Source organism: Delphinus delphis, chromosome 7 (genome assembly GCF_949987515.2).
Source record: "Delphinus delphis chromosome 7, mDelDel1.2, whole genome shotgun sequence".
Taxonomy (NCBI): Eukaryota; Metazoa; Chordata; class Mammalia; order Artiodactyla; family Delphinidae; genus Delphinus; species Delphinus delphis.
Genome location: NC_082689.1, coordinates 7,458,263 through 7,474,247, shown reverse-complemented (window position 1 = coordinate 7,474,247; position 15,985 = coordinate 7,458,263). Strand labels below are relative to the sequence as shown.

At 36.9% G+C, this 15,985-nt stretch overlaps 1 protein-coding gene across 4 annotated transcripts in view; it reads left to right on the top strand.

The window, feature by feature from the left end:
• GIGYF2 (GRB10 interacting GYF protein 2) overlaps positions 1 to 15,985 on the top strand; it is a 126,355-nt gene that overhangs the window by 17,589 nt on the left and 92,781 nt on the right. For all 4 annotated transcript variants that reach the window (XM_060015918.1, XM_060015920.1, XM_060015917.1 and 1 more), the window contains one exon: positions 6,776 to 6,859. In XM_060015918.1, the coding sequence (XP_059871901.1) occupies positions 6,819 to 6,859 (41 nt within the window). In that variant the 5' untranslated portion in view covers positions 6,776 to 6,818. The remainder of the gene's footprint in view (positions 1 to 6,775; positions 6,860 to 15,985) is intronic.

Genomic DNA, 15,985 nt, shown 5'->3' with positions numbered 1-15,985 from the left:
GCTTTTTGACATTACCAACATCTCAAATTTGTAAACTATCTTCTGTTTTTACTTCCTTCCTCACTGTGCTTCAATCACACTTTTGCCAGCATCCTCCACTTTGCCCTCTTTTTCTTCCGTTTACTGTGTTGACAAAATCCTAACCCAGGTTCAGTCCTGTTGTCAGCTCTCTCTGCCCTCTACTCAGGCTGCTGAGTTGGAGAAAGAAGCCCACAACCATGCAGATAGGTGCCATCTCCATCTTGATTGGGCCTTCAGAACTAGTGTAGCTAGCTGTAGTGTGGTGTCCTGGATTAGATCCTGGAACAGAACAAGGACATTGTTGGAAAAACTGGTTAAATCCGAGTTTAGTTACTAGTGGTGTACCACTGTTGGTGTCTTAGTTTTGACAAATGTACTGTGGTAATGTAAGTTGTTTATATTAGGGGAAACTGAGGGAACTTTCTGTAATGTCTTTGTAACATTTCTATAAATCCATAATTATTCCTAAATAAAGTTTATTTTTTTAAAAAACAATACTATTGTAGATCACAGCAGCTAACTTTTCTTCATTCTTCTCAAACCTTACCCTGTCATCTACTCTGTCATTTGCCTACTGCTTTGAGAAAATTGAGGCCATCAATGTGAATTCCCCACAGCTTACTCTTGCTCCCCACCTCCCCAAAGAAAACCCCACAAAAATAAATTTGCACGTATCTTAAGTCATTTGGACATACTTTGCTCTTGTCACAAGTGGATAGGGATAGTTTTTTTCTCCATTTGTTCTCTGAAGCCCCATCCACCCTGCCTTCTCAGAGCTTCATTTCTATCATATTTTTATTAAATTGTTTCTTTACTTTTTAATTCTATTAGTACTTTTCCATTAGGATATTTCCATCTAAAATAAAAAGGGAAATTTTCTTTCTACTCTGCTTCATTTCTCTTCACCTTTTCGCAGCTAAGATTCTAGAAGAAGTTGACTGCATTTGTAGTCTTCCTTTCCTCACCTCCCAACCACTGAAGTCTGGCTCTGTCCCTCACCACACTTCTATAACTGTACTCTTAAGTCAACAATGACTTCACTGTGGGAGTTAATGAAGATTTTTCAGTCTTTCTCTTTTTTGACTTCAATATTTGAAACTTCTGAATTTGTCCAATTGTTTTCTTTGCCAGTGCTATCTTTGTTAACACAAATTAGTAACTTACTAGGAAAAGAATTACTCATAATTCCACCATTCAGAATATGAACATCTGTGGGCATATCTATATGTACCCACTAAGAATGTATTTTAAAATGTGTTTAATATAATTATATTCTCTGTATTCTATAACCTGTCTTGAACACTTAACATATTGTTGACATTTTTTCATGTTAGTGAATATACTTATTAATCATTACTGCTCTCTCTTCTCTACTGGTATGTAGATACATACAATCTGTTGGATTTATAACGCCCCTCCTTTCTCTTTAGCTCTTACTGATTCATTCTCTTCCTGGCATCCTGAATGATCTTTCTACAGTGCACATTTCATCCTGGACACTTTCTTGCGTAAATCTTTTCATAGCATTTCATTGCTCTTGAGATATAAAATACAAAGACTTCTGTGATATGACCATTGCTTTACCAAACTTCACTTTAGTTTTTAGCCTTATTGAGCAAATGGATAATCTCCCCAAAAAGAACCTAGCTTTTTCTCCTTTCTGCTTCAGGTAAAGTGAATGTGGAGAAAGCTAGAGTCAGTGAATTTGATTTTAGGTGAAAGGTTAGGGCTAGAGATACCTAACTACATGGTCTTTTTTTTCCTTCCCGTATCCTCCTGCACAGTGTTTGCAGAGGCTTTGTTCTTGTCTCTTGAGCTTGTCCCTTCTTGATTCCTACTTTGGGATAGTTTCATTGAATTTTTGGTTTCAATTCTGTAGATTTACTTCCAAATCTATGTCTCTTATCCTGACTCTATACTGGAGTTTCAGGTGTATGTATATTATGGTCTTTTGGATGGCTCCTCAGGCACCTCACATTCATTTTGTCCAAAACGGTGTGTCCTTCCTCCCAAATTTGATTCTTTTCCGTCTTCTCTTTCCTTTAAAGCTTTTCTATACAGATTCAAAAAGTACCCCACTGCCAGTATTGCATGCTATAGATTCCATTCCATTTCTGCACCCTTTGTTTAGATTTTCCTTCTTCTACTTTGGGAAATATTTTATGGAGTGTTTATTTGAATGGATCCTTGGTTTTGTATAAGCCACTGTAAAGGAGGGAGGGTGAGCCTTCTGGGGTAAGGGAATGGCATGAGCCAGAACCACAGAAGAAGAATGCAGTAGAGAAGTAGAAAGTTATCATCTGGCTTTGAGTTTGGAGGTGAAACAGTGGGAGATTGAGTTGAGAAGGTGCAGATTGTTAGATTGATGGGAAGCTGAAAATATGAGGATTTTTGACCATACACAGTAGGTTTAGTGACTGTTATAAAGAAGGGTAGGCATGACCAGAGCAGTGCTTTAGAAAGATTGATCTTATTGGATGTAATCAGAGGCTGAGTCAGGGAAGCAGATTAGAATTTTATTGTAATAATCCAGACATGAGTTAACAGATGTTTGGCTATAATGAAAGCAGAATGCAGAAGGAATCTTGAAGGAGGAATTGACCAAATTTCAGGCAAAATGATTGGATATGAGGGATAGAGAAGAGGAATGAATTTCTGATGACTAGGCTTTTGAACCTGGCTGATCAGTGGATGGTGAAAACAGTGGTACCTTGATCAGTTGTTGTTAGATGGATATCTGGGAGGAGCAGGCTGCTGGAAAGCCACGTAGGTCATGGGAGAAAAAAGTCAAATATGTAATTCACAGCAGGGATGGGGGGCAGTTCAGAAATTTGTGGAAGAATTTTTGGTTGCTCTTGCTATGACAGCACCTCCACTGCATGTTCTATGTTAGATCCCCCATGATTCAGCAGGCAGAGTTCTACCCGAAGTGTCGGTAGAGAACGCCATTGTAAGTAAGACTCAAGACAGTATCTACACAGAATTTATAGTTAAATAAACAATGGGTACGCTGAGGGAAGTTAGAAAAGGAGAGAAGCTTTTGGGGAATGGTGACTAAATAGGAAGGAAGTGAAGATAGGAAAAATATATCAGTATATTGCTGGTCGTGGAGGAAAAGGAAGGAAGTTGTTTCAAGAAAATGCAGTCTAAAGAGGCAGAAGAGCATGGTGGGAGCACAGCCTCCAGAGTCTGGCTCAAATCCTGATTTGCTATAAAAATTCAGACCTGTTTTCTAATTGGTCACAAGTCTGCGGGGGGTTTGAATTGACAACATTTAGCTTGGTGGGGTTTAAGTGACGGCAAAGCCTATGCTAATTTTGATACTTCACTGCATCCTTAGAAAGGGCAATTGAGAAATAAGTCCCACTTTCCATTCCAAATAATTTATAATTCAAAGACATCGTGTAAGACAATCCCTCCAGTACATATAAATAAATACATTAGAACTGGGCTCATTTAAATTGATTTGGAAGGAGCAATCTGGGGTGGGGAATTCAGGATTAGAAGTTACAGTACTTCAAATGTTTAGATTTCTTCAGTCATAGCTTTTAGATTTCCTGCTTTAATTCATAAAGGAGAATGAGCAGAACACCATTCTGAGTAACGTAGGTCTCTTTAGTTGATAATTAAATTGCTTGGATTATTATTCTAGGTTCTTAAAAGTTCTCCAGAAAACTCTTACCATAGGAAGTAGTAAATGGTGGTTAGGCTCCCAGCTCAAGGCATTAAAAAAACTTCTGAGCTTTTAATGTTTTTGCTGTATGGTATTTTGTCTCTACCTAAAGGTTTATAGGTGGAATGAGTGATAAAGGTTTCCTTGCTCGATGTTCTTTAGGTGCTGCCTGCATCCAGGGCTTCTGTAACTCAAGACCACTGCCTGCACAACACAACTCTAGGGGCTCCATTTGCATCCTTTGTGGTAATGGCGCCCCTGGAGTTTGTATTTCCATGACCTGTGTAGCCTTGTAGTAATTAAAAGGGGAAAAGAATATTAAATCTCTAAGAATGATTTTAGTATTTTCACAAATATCACAAATAATTCAGTTTTTAATTGAGATTCACTTGCTTTATAAATGCAGTCTGGTTCAAATCTGGACCTGCTTTATTAATTCAGAGCTGTTTTCCAGTGGTCAAAGTCCAAAGTCCATAGGGGTTTGAATATAAAACATTTGGCTATGTGGAGTTTAAAATGGTGGTTAAAAACACTCCTTCAGGATGTTTCGTGTTACAATAAAATCTTATAGTTGTAGTCTCTACAGGTCTGCTTGTTAGCCAAGTAGGTCCACGTACTTTTTTAAAGCACACTGAATTGATTTATGCTAAATAAGTTTACACAGCTGATTTTTAAGCAGGATACTTGTCCTAATCTACAGTGGGCACCTTACCTGACTTATCACTACTTTGACAAGTGATTTCATTTGGGATGTACCATAATTTAATTGAATCTAACATGCATCAGTTGTGAGCTTCTTCGTTTTATATATTACTAAGAAAGAAATCATACTGCCAAGTAAACGCTGGCACAGTTTTTTAATTACTTAGACTTTTTATTTTACATTTTGAAAAAGAATTCTTTTAAACTTATTTAGCAAATAAGGTTAATAGATTTTTATTATATAGTATTTATTTTGTGCATATATAAAAAGGAAAATAAAAGTGAAATAAATTGATTAAGATATTCTTCAGCTTTCTACACATTAAGTCTGACTCTTCTAAATTGTGAAAAACTTAGGACTGTAGAAGTCTCCTTCTTCTTCCCTCTCCCCACCCGTGTAGTGTCATGTCATTAAGGGTGTTGGCGATGAAGCATTTCTTAAGAGAGTGCTCCATTATTCTCTCATTGATTTAAAATTCAGTGATTTGGTGCTTGTGAAGTTCTTAAAAGCAGTCTGAACTGTTTAATTTTTCCTCTAAATACTTCAGGGCTGCTGCATGTGGCCACATGGATTGTGCAGTGTCAAATCTCACTAGCAAACCACAACAAGCTTATCTTCATGTGGTTTTTTTTCCTTTCTCAGGTTCTGCAAAGCACTTGCAATCATTCCTCCAGTGATGAAGAGTTACTTCACTAATATCCTATTGCTGTATTTGCTTTCTTTTCTGTTACACAGTACGTTTCAATTTAGAATCATAGCATGATCTTTTTGAAAGTGTTTTAAGCAGCACTTAAAATCGGGTACAAGGATGACGATAAGGAGCGGCTCTGACCATGTTTCACCCTTGTGCGGACAATGATGGCTGTGACCCAGCTTCCCTTGTGGGCCGGTAGCAGTTGTAGCATGGCACTGATGAAGATGCATTCCAGTTCCAGAGAGTTTAAAGTGTGAAAAACCATATGCCTTATGTTTTTTTGGAATCATCAGTATGAGGTGGGGAGGGCACTAGGTTGATCTCAGCTTGGGTCTGGTGTGCACGCTTGTCTGGCCAGGCAAAAGGTAATCAGGATTAAGTAAGAACATGGGAATCTCCTTGGAACCCACATGGTTGACACGGGGCCAGAAATACTTTCCAGGAAGAGGGCAGATAAATAGCTGATTCTGGACGTTAGCACATTTTTACTTTGCCGTTTCTGTGTTTTAGACCAATTTCTAGTTTATTGTTTTTAGATCTTTTAAACAGCAACAATCAGGGCGATGTGATACATCTTGGACATATTAATAGTATGTTACAATGTTTACAGTATTTTCTGTTTTCTAAACTCTCATGTCATTTTTTTTCAACTTTATTGAGATATAATTGACATAACATTGTGTTGGTTTAAGGTGTCAGATGTGTTGATTTGCTACATTTATATATTGCAAAATGATTACCACCATAGCATTAGCTAACACCTCCATCCTATCACATAATTACCATTTCATTTTTTGTGAAAAACTCTTTTTAGCAACTTAGCAACTTTCAGGTATATAATACAGTATTATTAGCAACTTTCAGGTGTACAATACAGTATTATTAGCTATAATCACCACACTGTACATTAGATTCCCCAGAAATTGTTAACCTTATAACTGGAGTTTGTACCTTTGACCAATATCTCCCCATTTCCCCCACCCCCCGCCCCTGGTAACCACCACTCTGCTCTCTGTTTCTATGAGTTTGGCTTTTTAAAGATTCCACTTATAAGTAATAAACAGTATTTGTCTTTCCCTTTCTGACTTACTTCACTTAAAGATCTGATATCTTGAAATTGCTCTTGATGGATCACTCATGAAATTGGTTAGCTTATTATTTTAACTTGATGGTCCAACGTAACTTTTAAAGAATCACTAGAGTGTAAAGGGCTAAGCAGACAGTGGGGAGAGGAGAGTTGTGGCGGAAGCTGTGAGATAGGTAAGGAGAATCTTTGATACACCTCATGGTGATGGGAGAGCCATTGCAAGGGAGTAACACAAATTAAAATGTAAATCTGTTACCCTTCATTCCCTCCCCATTGCTCGAAGGCTAAAAAAAGAAATCCTTAATTTGGTCCCCAGTGCCCTGCATGGTCTTCTACCACCTATCTCACCAGCATCATCTTGTACCATGCCTCCTTTCCCCACGTAAACATAAAAAGATGGTGAATTGGGATGTAAAGGTGGATTTATTCATTTTTACTTTGCCTGCTATATTGTTATAAATAGGGATTAAGAGACCTCATTCTGGTGACTGGTTGAGAGGAGCCACAAGCAGAACACACTCCCTAACTATACTTTGTGGGCTGGAATTCTGCATTTAGTCTTGACCAACTGTATGGAGATATTTTTCTCTTTAACAGGTTTCTCCTCAAATAAAAATCTATTGTAAACATACGGAAAAGAATGGCAGCGGAAACGCAGACGCTGAACTTCGGGCCCGAATGGTGAGTTTTCAGAATCTCATCCTGTTCGATATTGGATGACTAGCACAGTAGTAGGTGTTTGTGCCCGTGTTGGGGGGTTTATAAAATGTGCATGTTTTTGAGACTTTGCTTTATGTGCCTGCTTGGAAACAGTATAGCTAGTCTAGGAATAAGTTATATTTGCTTAGTGACCGCATTTATACTTTATTAAAAAATCTTCCTGTTTTGATTGTGTAATGATAATGGATTTAAAACTCCCCCGAGTCCCACCACCCTAGTAAATTATTTGTGCTTGAGCCCTTATCTAGGTGCATATATAACTTTATATAATTGTAACATTTTTATGTGTGTATGCTTTCTGCTACAGTGTTTGTTTGTGAGGGCTATTCATAGACTCATTTGAAAAAATAGTTTTTATTAAATTATTATTTGAGTTTTATTTTATTGATGGGCTAGGCAGGTGATCCAGAATTACACTGGCTATTAACATCCCATTTAGGATCGGGTTAGCATTTCCATAATAATTAATTGACCTTTGAGTCTCTTACAGATATGTTTGGACCCCGAATATGGAATTCTCATGGAATTTTGAGATCCATCACCTTGTAGTGTGACTTTTTCCCCCCTTCTTCCTTTCCCCCCAAAGTTGGTGATTGAAGATCCTCTCATCAGTGGCGTGAATAATGATAGTTGCTTTTTCCATTCAAACGTTGAACCAGAGGCAGTATATAAAATAGATAAATTGGAATAGTCTCTTAAATATTCTTGATTGTTTAGGTGGTGGTGGTTTGATAAATGATCCAGACTTCCTGTAGTGACTCCCTATTTGAGGACTCTTATTAACTTACCTTATTATATGCATTTCTTTTTATGTGTATTTCCTAAGTTTTCTTGGCCCTTATAGCTAGCATTTGGAGACTGAGGAGAAATCACTATTTGAAATTCTAAGAACTGATGCAACTTATGTACTTTGGGAGTTTATTTTGGAAATGTTGCCCTAAGTAATTCTGCACCTTTTTTAGTTCTTATTACCAAATCAGTATATACTTATAGAAAAATTAGAAATTACAAGTAATCCAGAAGAAGATATAATCACCATAATTTCACTGTCCATGGTAACCACTGTAAATAGGTTGGTGTATCTTTCTAGGTAGTTTTGTGTATGCTTATTTGTGTAAATGTACATTTATTTTCACAAAAATGGGATCATACCGTACATTCCGTTCTGTAACCTGCATTTAAAAAAGAACCACATCAGCAATATCTTTTTTTATCAATAAATATTTCCTGTTACTTTAAATGGTTGCATCATTTATTCAACTAGTCTTCTAGATGCAGCACATACAGGCTGCTCTCAGTTCTTCATTATTATAAAAATATTGTTGATGAACATTCTTATAGCTAAAACTTCATTCACATCTTACCAGGTGGCTTTAAATTCGTATAGCCCACTTTGTAAAGCATTTTGTGTGTAGCTTCTCTGCCTTCATCTAGAATTTGTAACTGCTGCTCTTTTCTATTTACACACTCTCTTGTCTCTTTCTTTGTAAAAACATGATTAAAATTGTCAGCTAATTTAAGGTAGTTTTTTTTTTTCTTCCAGTATCCCTCTATTAAGAAATAACAATGAGAGACAGTACCAGGAATTTAGCTAAAACAAAAGGAAAAAAATGCACTCCTGGTGATGTTTTAGAATCATTACACATTTAACTTCATGCTGAATGGGTTGACAAACTACGACCACGGGACTGTAAAGTTTTGTTGAAACACAGCCACGCTCATTTGTTTCCATAGTATCTGGCTGTTTTCACACTGGTGGCAAGGTTGAGTAGTTACAACAGAGGCCATCTGGCTCAAAAAGCTTAAATATTTGCTCTCTGGCCATTTACAAAAAAAAGTTTGCTGGCCCCTGTCCTAAACCATGGGTTCCCAAAGTCATTTCAGTGAGTCATTGACCCAGTCTATCAGTAGCGTCTTACACATCCTTTTCATCGGTACTCTGAAGTTTTGTTTGATCAGCCCAGTGTTTTACACAAAATTTGAATTGACGTAGCTTTAGCAGAGGAAAGTTACCAGTCCCATGCTTAAGCAGTAGCTTTACCTAACTGTTACCTCTGTTACCCTGCAGGCATTAGAATTTAGGAGGCTTCCCTTAGTCATCTGAAATGCTGATAAACTGAGGAGCAAAGGTCTAAGTAGGCACACTGCCTTCTTTGCACCATCTTTCAAAATTTCTTCTGGCAAAGGGAATATATGAGACCTTGAAGTAACTCAGGTAACCCTGATCTAGAAGTATGAATGGAGACTGCCGCTGTGTTTTTTCTGCATGTAACATTACATTCATTGTGAAACTTGAGGTAAGGAGCTGTGTCCAGAATAACTTGAGAATCAAAGTTTAGAGTGATTACACTGAATCTGTGTGTAACTGAACCATACAGAAACATTTAGTGATACTATATTCTTTCTACTAAGGTCATCATTTTTATAATGGTGTAAAACATAATGTTCAGTAAGTGATGTATAAAAGGAAGAGATTTATTTGACAGTAGTGAAGATGGGAGAGCATTGAAAATTGTGCTAGGGACAGACCATGAATGACCATAAGCATGGACTTTTTAAGGTAGGTCTGGAAGAATCATTAGGTCTTAGCGTATCTTTATAGTTAGGATAAAGAAATGTATTACATAATTACCAAAGCAGTTTTTAAAAGAGTGAGATAGATTTAATGGAGGAGTAAATCATTTTTTAGGTATAAAACGAGTCACTTTAAAACTTTACTCAAATATTACCACCTTAGATGTTTTCTGACCACCTGTATAACAACTCCCCTTACTCCCTACCTCCCTTTTCCTGTTTAATTTTTTTCTTCATGGTCTATATCAAAATATAACATGCCAAATATTTTACTTATTTTCTTTATTATTTATATTCCATCCTCCAGCCCCCACTAGACTGTGCGCTCCTTCGAGGGCAAGTACTTTGGTCTCGATTTTGTACTGTTTGTTCATTGCTGTATCTCCAGTGCCTGGCACATAGTAGGTACTCAATAAATATTTGTTAAATGAATGAGTGAATTGTTGGAAAGGAAAGTTGTTTTTAATATTTTGCTATTGTCAGTATGTATACACATCCTTGAACAGTTCTTTTTGTGTTGCTGATTACTTCCTTTGGAGTAATATCTTAGAAATGGAATTATTAAATCAAAAGTTTAATTGTTAAGGCTTTGGATGATATATGGACAGACTGACCACAAGAAGGATTGTATGAATTTAATTCCCATTCCCTGTCTGTTTACTTCACCCTTGACAGAACAGAGTACCACCTTGAAGAAAAAATTTTTTTAGTTCTAAATCTAGTAGATTTAGGATTTTAAAGAATTTTTTTGTTGTTAGTCCCAGTAGTAAAATAATTCACGCTCATTCCATAAAACCCTGGAGGAAGCAGTAGTACAAAAGGAGAAAGAAAAGATCTAAATTACCCTTAATCATGCCACCCAAAGGACCATTGTTAATATTTTGGTTTGTATCCTCATATTCTTTCTTGTTTGCAAATAATTGTATACTTCAAGACATTTTTAAAAAGCAAGACAAATTCATTGTAACTTGCTTTATTTTGGGATTTTTACTTATTTATTATTTTTATTTTGAGCATTCAAAATCTACTTAGATAAGTCTGGATAATAAAGGAATTTATTATAGCGGAATGAATAATTGCAGACAGTTTCCTGGCTTTATGGGGAAGGAGCCAAGGAACCTCATTTGGTGTATTTCTGTCTCATCTCCATGGCCTTAAGGAAGTATCCCCAGGTCTTTCCTTGCAAAAATGAATGAGGCACTTTTGTTTTTCCCAAAGCACTTTGTTTAGACCTATGTTAAAGTAGTTATGACCTTGTACTGTGTCTCTTTATATGCGTTTACCTTACTCAGAAAAGAACTAATTCCATTAAGAAAGGCACTGTATTTCTCAATTTTGGTAAACCCATTGTTTAGCTAGTGTAGGTACTTAGTAAATAAATATTGAATGATTCAAGTCTTAGAGTGGGGGATATGGGGGCAAGAGAATTCAAAGCTGATATTGCTAGGTTACTATTCATGATCTTTGTGGAATTGTGGAGAAAATGAGAGATGTTCTAGGGGATGGAATGCATTAATAGTCCCAGTTTGCAAAAAGAGTAAAAGATAACTGCCGTCTGAAGGAATGGTAAATTAGATGTTATCCTAGGGTGTATTTTAGAAGAGAATATTAAAAGTTGTTTAGAAAACATTTTATCAAGTGCCTCATATGTTTTATGTCTTGGGTTAGGTGCTGAGGCAACAAGGATAAAGGACATGGTACCTACTTTTGAATTATTTAGTGGGGAAGCTGACACTAAATAATTTCACAGTAATGTCAGTGCTGTAAAGGGAGTATAATGCCAGTACAGGATATTCAGCTGCTCATTTGATGCCTGTAGGCATCTCATCCTTCATAGTTTTCCAAAACTGAGCTTATGAATTTTGCTCTTTTAAATTTCTTCTTTTATTTCATCTTAATACCACAGTGTGCCCCTTTCCTCAAGCCAGAAGTCTTGGAGTTATCCTGGATATTTTCTTTTACTTCTGTATCCCTATGTCTATTCCACCACAATGTTGGGTCAGTTCTACCTCTAAAATATCTCTTGAATCCATTCATTTCTTTCCATCTTCATTGCCTCTACCCTAGTGTAAGCCAGCATCATCTCTGACATAAACTATAAGGAGTGGCCTTCTGATGTTTCCCGGCTTCCATTCTTTCTTCTAATTGCTCTCCCCACTGCAGCCAGAGTAATCTTAAAATGTAAATTGGATCAAGTTTTCTCCAGAATCCTTCACTAGCTCTCTATTTGTATGACTGTTTATTAGCTTTTTTTCCCACTAGACAATTAGTTCCATGAACATTGGGCAGATACTTGTGTGTAGATTTCTGTCCTTTCCCTCCTACCACTCTCTTTCCAACCCCCATCCTTCTCATTGTCTCTGTTCTTTTCCTTTCCTCCTTTCCACTTAATCTGTCTGCTTCCAGGCAGTCCCCTCCACACCCCAGGTGAAAAAATACTAGATTAGAAAAAATATTCCAGATAGAAAAGGCATGTGTAAAGACAAGGGGACAGGAAAGTGTAGGTTTAAGAGGGGAATTCCAAGACATTTGCCTTTACTGTAATGTGAAGTGTGGGAGAGAAGAGCTTACAGGTAGCCCTTTTATGTTAAGAAGCTTTGGATTTTATTTGATCATTGTGTACCAGTGAAGAATTGTTGAGCAGGGAGTGTTTTATTCAGATTTGCATTTGAAATAAATAACTGGTAGTAGTGTGGAGGATGGACTATGACTAATTAAGTTTAGGATGCCGCTGCAGCAGTCGAGGTAAGAAATAAAAGTGTGAACAATAATAGGTTACTTGATCAGGGGATGGTTTGAGAGATACAGGATTTAAAACTGGTGGGATGTTGTAATTGGTTATGGGAAATGGATAGAAGGTGAGGAGTAAAGGATGATTTCCAGACTCTTAATCCAGTGGCTGAGTAGATGGTGGTATCCTTACTTGCCTTTGGGAATACAGGTGATGAAGGAGGTTGGGATGAATAAACTGATAAGTAGGGTTTTGGATATGATAAACTTTAAGGGCTGTGAGTGGTTGAATAAGAAAACCCTACTCTCTAGTGAAGAGTCAGAGCTGGAATTGAGAATTGTGAACTTACACAGAAGTGCTTTTTGATTCGTGTGTCTTCACACATCTACATTGAAATTCTAAATTACTTTTTTAAGCTGAAGTTTGGATTTTGGACAACAGTTAACAGGTGAGGACTGTGGAGTACCGGGGGGCTTTTAGACAGCCCTGCTGCTGCTACCTATCAGTTACTACTAGTACTAGTAGGAGTAGCACTGGGCCTCCTGTGTTAAACAGATCTCCATATGGCTATAGGAAGATGAAGATGGTAAGGGTAGAGAAATTTCACTTGGGCCTGGTGTTGAGGTTACTGAACTTTCTAGAGCAGTAGAGTGGTAGGGGAGAAGCCAGGTTGTGCTGGGTTTTGAAGTGATTGGGAAGTGAGAATGTGGAGATGTCTCTGAAATGAAGAGTGAAAGATGACCAGTGCTGCATAGGTAGAGGGGGATGCTACATTAGAGGAGTTTTAGACACATCACTATTAGATATATTTAGAGATGAGGGGAAAGCCAATAGAGAAGGGTTGAATTTCTAAGAGAGGGTTGTATGGCGCAAGATCCTAGGAGAGTTAAAGGTCACTGGTGGATTTTTAGGGAGAGACATTATCCACATATGTTTTAGCTTTTCCAGATATCTGTAGGTGAAGGAAGACTTGGGATAGGGTTTGTTAATTATTTAGTATAGCACAGCCATTATCCTGATTCAGGCTACCATCTTCTCCAAGTTTGAATTACTCTCAGCCTGCCTTGGTCTGTTCTCTTCACAGTAGCTAGAGGAATCTCTTGAGTATGCATTCTGGTCGTGTTACTTTTTAGGTCTGGTGCCTATAAGAAGTGTTCAGTTCACAGGCATGGAAAGCCGGTGGGATTTGTGGGTGGATTTGAAACCTTGTGAGGAGCAGATGAAATTAGGGATGTTGGGGAGTGAGAGGGAAAGTCTCTGGTGAGATGAAATAACTGCAAATACTGGGATGATTTTCACTTGGAAGAGCGCTTAGATGTGCCCTCTAGTGGTAGAAACTCTTGGGGAGCATATTTATTGACTCAGTATAAGAAAGATATTTTAAAATTATATATTAATTATATATATGTATATATATTTAAAAATTAATTTTTGGCAGAATAAACCGTGGCTATTTTAAATAAAAATTTGGAAAGATTTTGGTCTTTTTAGTCATAAAAACCTAGTTTTGGACTCTGTTCTGCTGGTGGTGATTGTGGGCAAGTTGCTTAACTCCTTGGCTTCATTTTTCTCATCTGTTCTATTGGGGTTGTTGTGGAACTTAAATGGGGTAATGTATGTGTAACGTTCCCAGCTTCAGTTCTTAGTGGATATTAATTCCACTTTCTCAGGAAAGAGCTCAAATGTACATGAATTTGACGCAAACCACTGTACCGGAAGGTCCTTCAGCAGTGGTTGGATCATTCCTTCATGGGCATGTTGTTTTCTTACTGGTTTGTTTAACCTGTCTTGTAGGAGTTAGACTCAGTGACCTCTGAGTCCAAGAATAATTGGAAAGAAAATTGAAAGACCAACCCAGTAGCAGTGAACACTGCTAGCACCCAGATTGTGTCTTAATATATATATTCCTAAAGAGGAGCAGACTCTCTGGTGAAATGGTGATTCTAAGTCTGAGGCAAGAAATAAGCTGATTTTGGAACATTTGACATACCAGATAGAAAAGAAGCTGTTAAAGACTACTAGGGTTGGGTCAGAAGGACTTGGGAGCCAACCTGAAGCCTCTCCCACTGGGCAAATATGAGATAGTTTGAGTATTGCTAAGAATAATTGCAGTGAACTGAAATACATTAATAAAAAATAATTTGTTACTACTGGAGGATGTTAGTGAACCAAGTCATTATTTTGAAAATTAATAAGTGAAAAGGAAGAATGAAGGCTTTTTCCTTCCTTTCTTATATGAGCTATATATCCTCTTAGGTAATACCAAATAGTGTAAGAGGGAAGTTTCTCTTTGTAGAACTGTTCAAGCTAGCAAATAAAGAAGAAATGATAAAGTCACTTTGCAATCTTAGTGAACATAAGGATCTAAGCTTTGGTCGTCAGGGACTGCTTAGCCTCGCAGAACCAACCAGGCAGTATGTGTCTCCTGATGGAATAACACACCACCACGTGGAAGTAGTCTTGCCAGGTCTGATCAGGACTCTGCATCCAGTCACCAATTTACATGAAATGCAGAGAACAGAGAAACATGTTAAACCATATCACAGGGATAAAATCAGCAAAATCGAGACTTAAAAGAAAAATCCTTATCTTTTAGAGAGAACATTCTGAAATATTTACAGATGAGATAACTTTTCTTCAAAATATTTTCTCAAAACTTGAAAATAATTTGCCTCAAAAATCTTGAAAGCCAAAGATTTCCTTCAAAATAGTATTAAAGGATGGTTAGATGGTGCTGCAGAAGGAGCAGTATGGATTGGGGACTGGGCGACGGGTACATGGCAGTTTGCTATATTCTTCTTGGTACTTTTATGTATGTTCAAAATTGTCCATAGTAAAACATTAAAAAATAAGTGGAAAGAGAAGACAGAAACATTGAAATAAAAAACAAAACCCTAGAGTCTCACTTTACTAATGCATACTCCTTTTTTTTTTTTTTGGTATTGCTTTCTACATGTAAGCACATTTTATATATTAACTATGTACATACTGTTTTTTTCTGCGATTTTTGAATAATGTGCAAGTATTTACTATGCTTGGCCTTCACACTTTTTAATGTATAATTTGTAGACCATTCTCCCCTCCCCTTTTTTGTCAATGAAGCTTAGCAATTTGGGGGATATATTTTAATGCTTCTGTTGAATTTTCCTTTGTGCTAAACTACTGCATTGCAGTACCATGGTCCCTTTTACCCTTGTTATCTATTACTTTATAGAACTTTGGGCCACTCCCAGATAATCAGCTACTCCTGATGGTAGTTTTCCCACTTGCTAGTTGATGCAGTGCTGCAGTACGATCATACTCTTGCCATTTTTTTGCTGAGGTTCTCCCCCGCACCCCGCTCCTTTTTAAAATAAAAGCATCTTATTATAAAATTAAAATGTTTCTCTTTTCCCAGTTCCATTCCTTAGAGGCAGCTGCTATTATCAGCTCGAAGTATATTTTTACTTTTTTTTCTTAGTAAATATGGCTTTTATATTTTTTCTCCTTGTACTGCACTTTTTTCACTGCATTTTTAAATTCTCTATACTGATCACTAATTGCTTTCATTAAAAGTGAATTATGAAATATTGTGGGCATATATAAAAGTATTATCTTTTTTATAAGCTTCTGTATTTTGCTTTTTCTTTTGTGTAGCATACTTTGTTAAATATTAGCAAATCATTCTTTGAAGTGGCTGTTCTAGTTTATAATCCCACAAATACTACTTGAGAATTTGCATTGTTTTTCATCCTTACCAACAACTGGTATTGTCAGATTTATTAATTTTTATTAATCTAGTG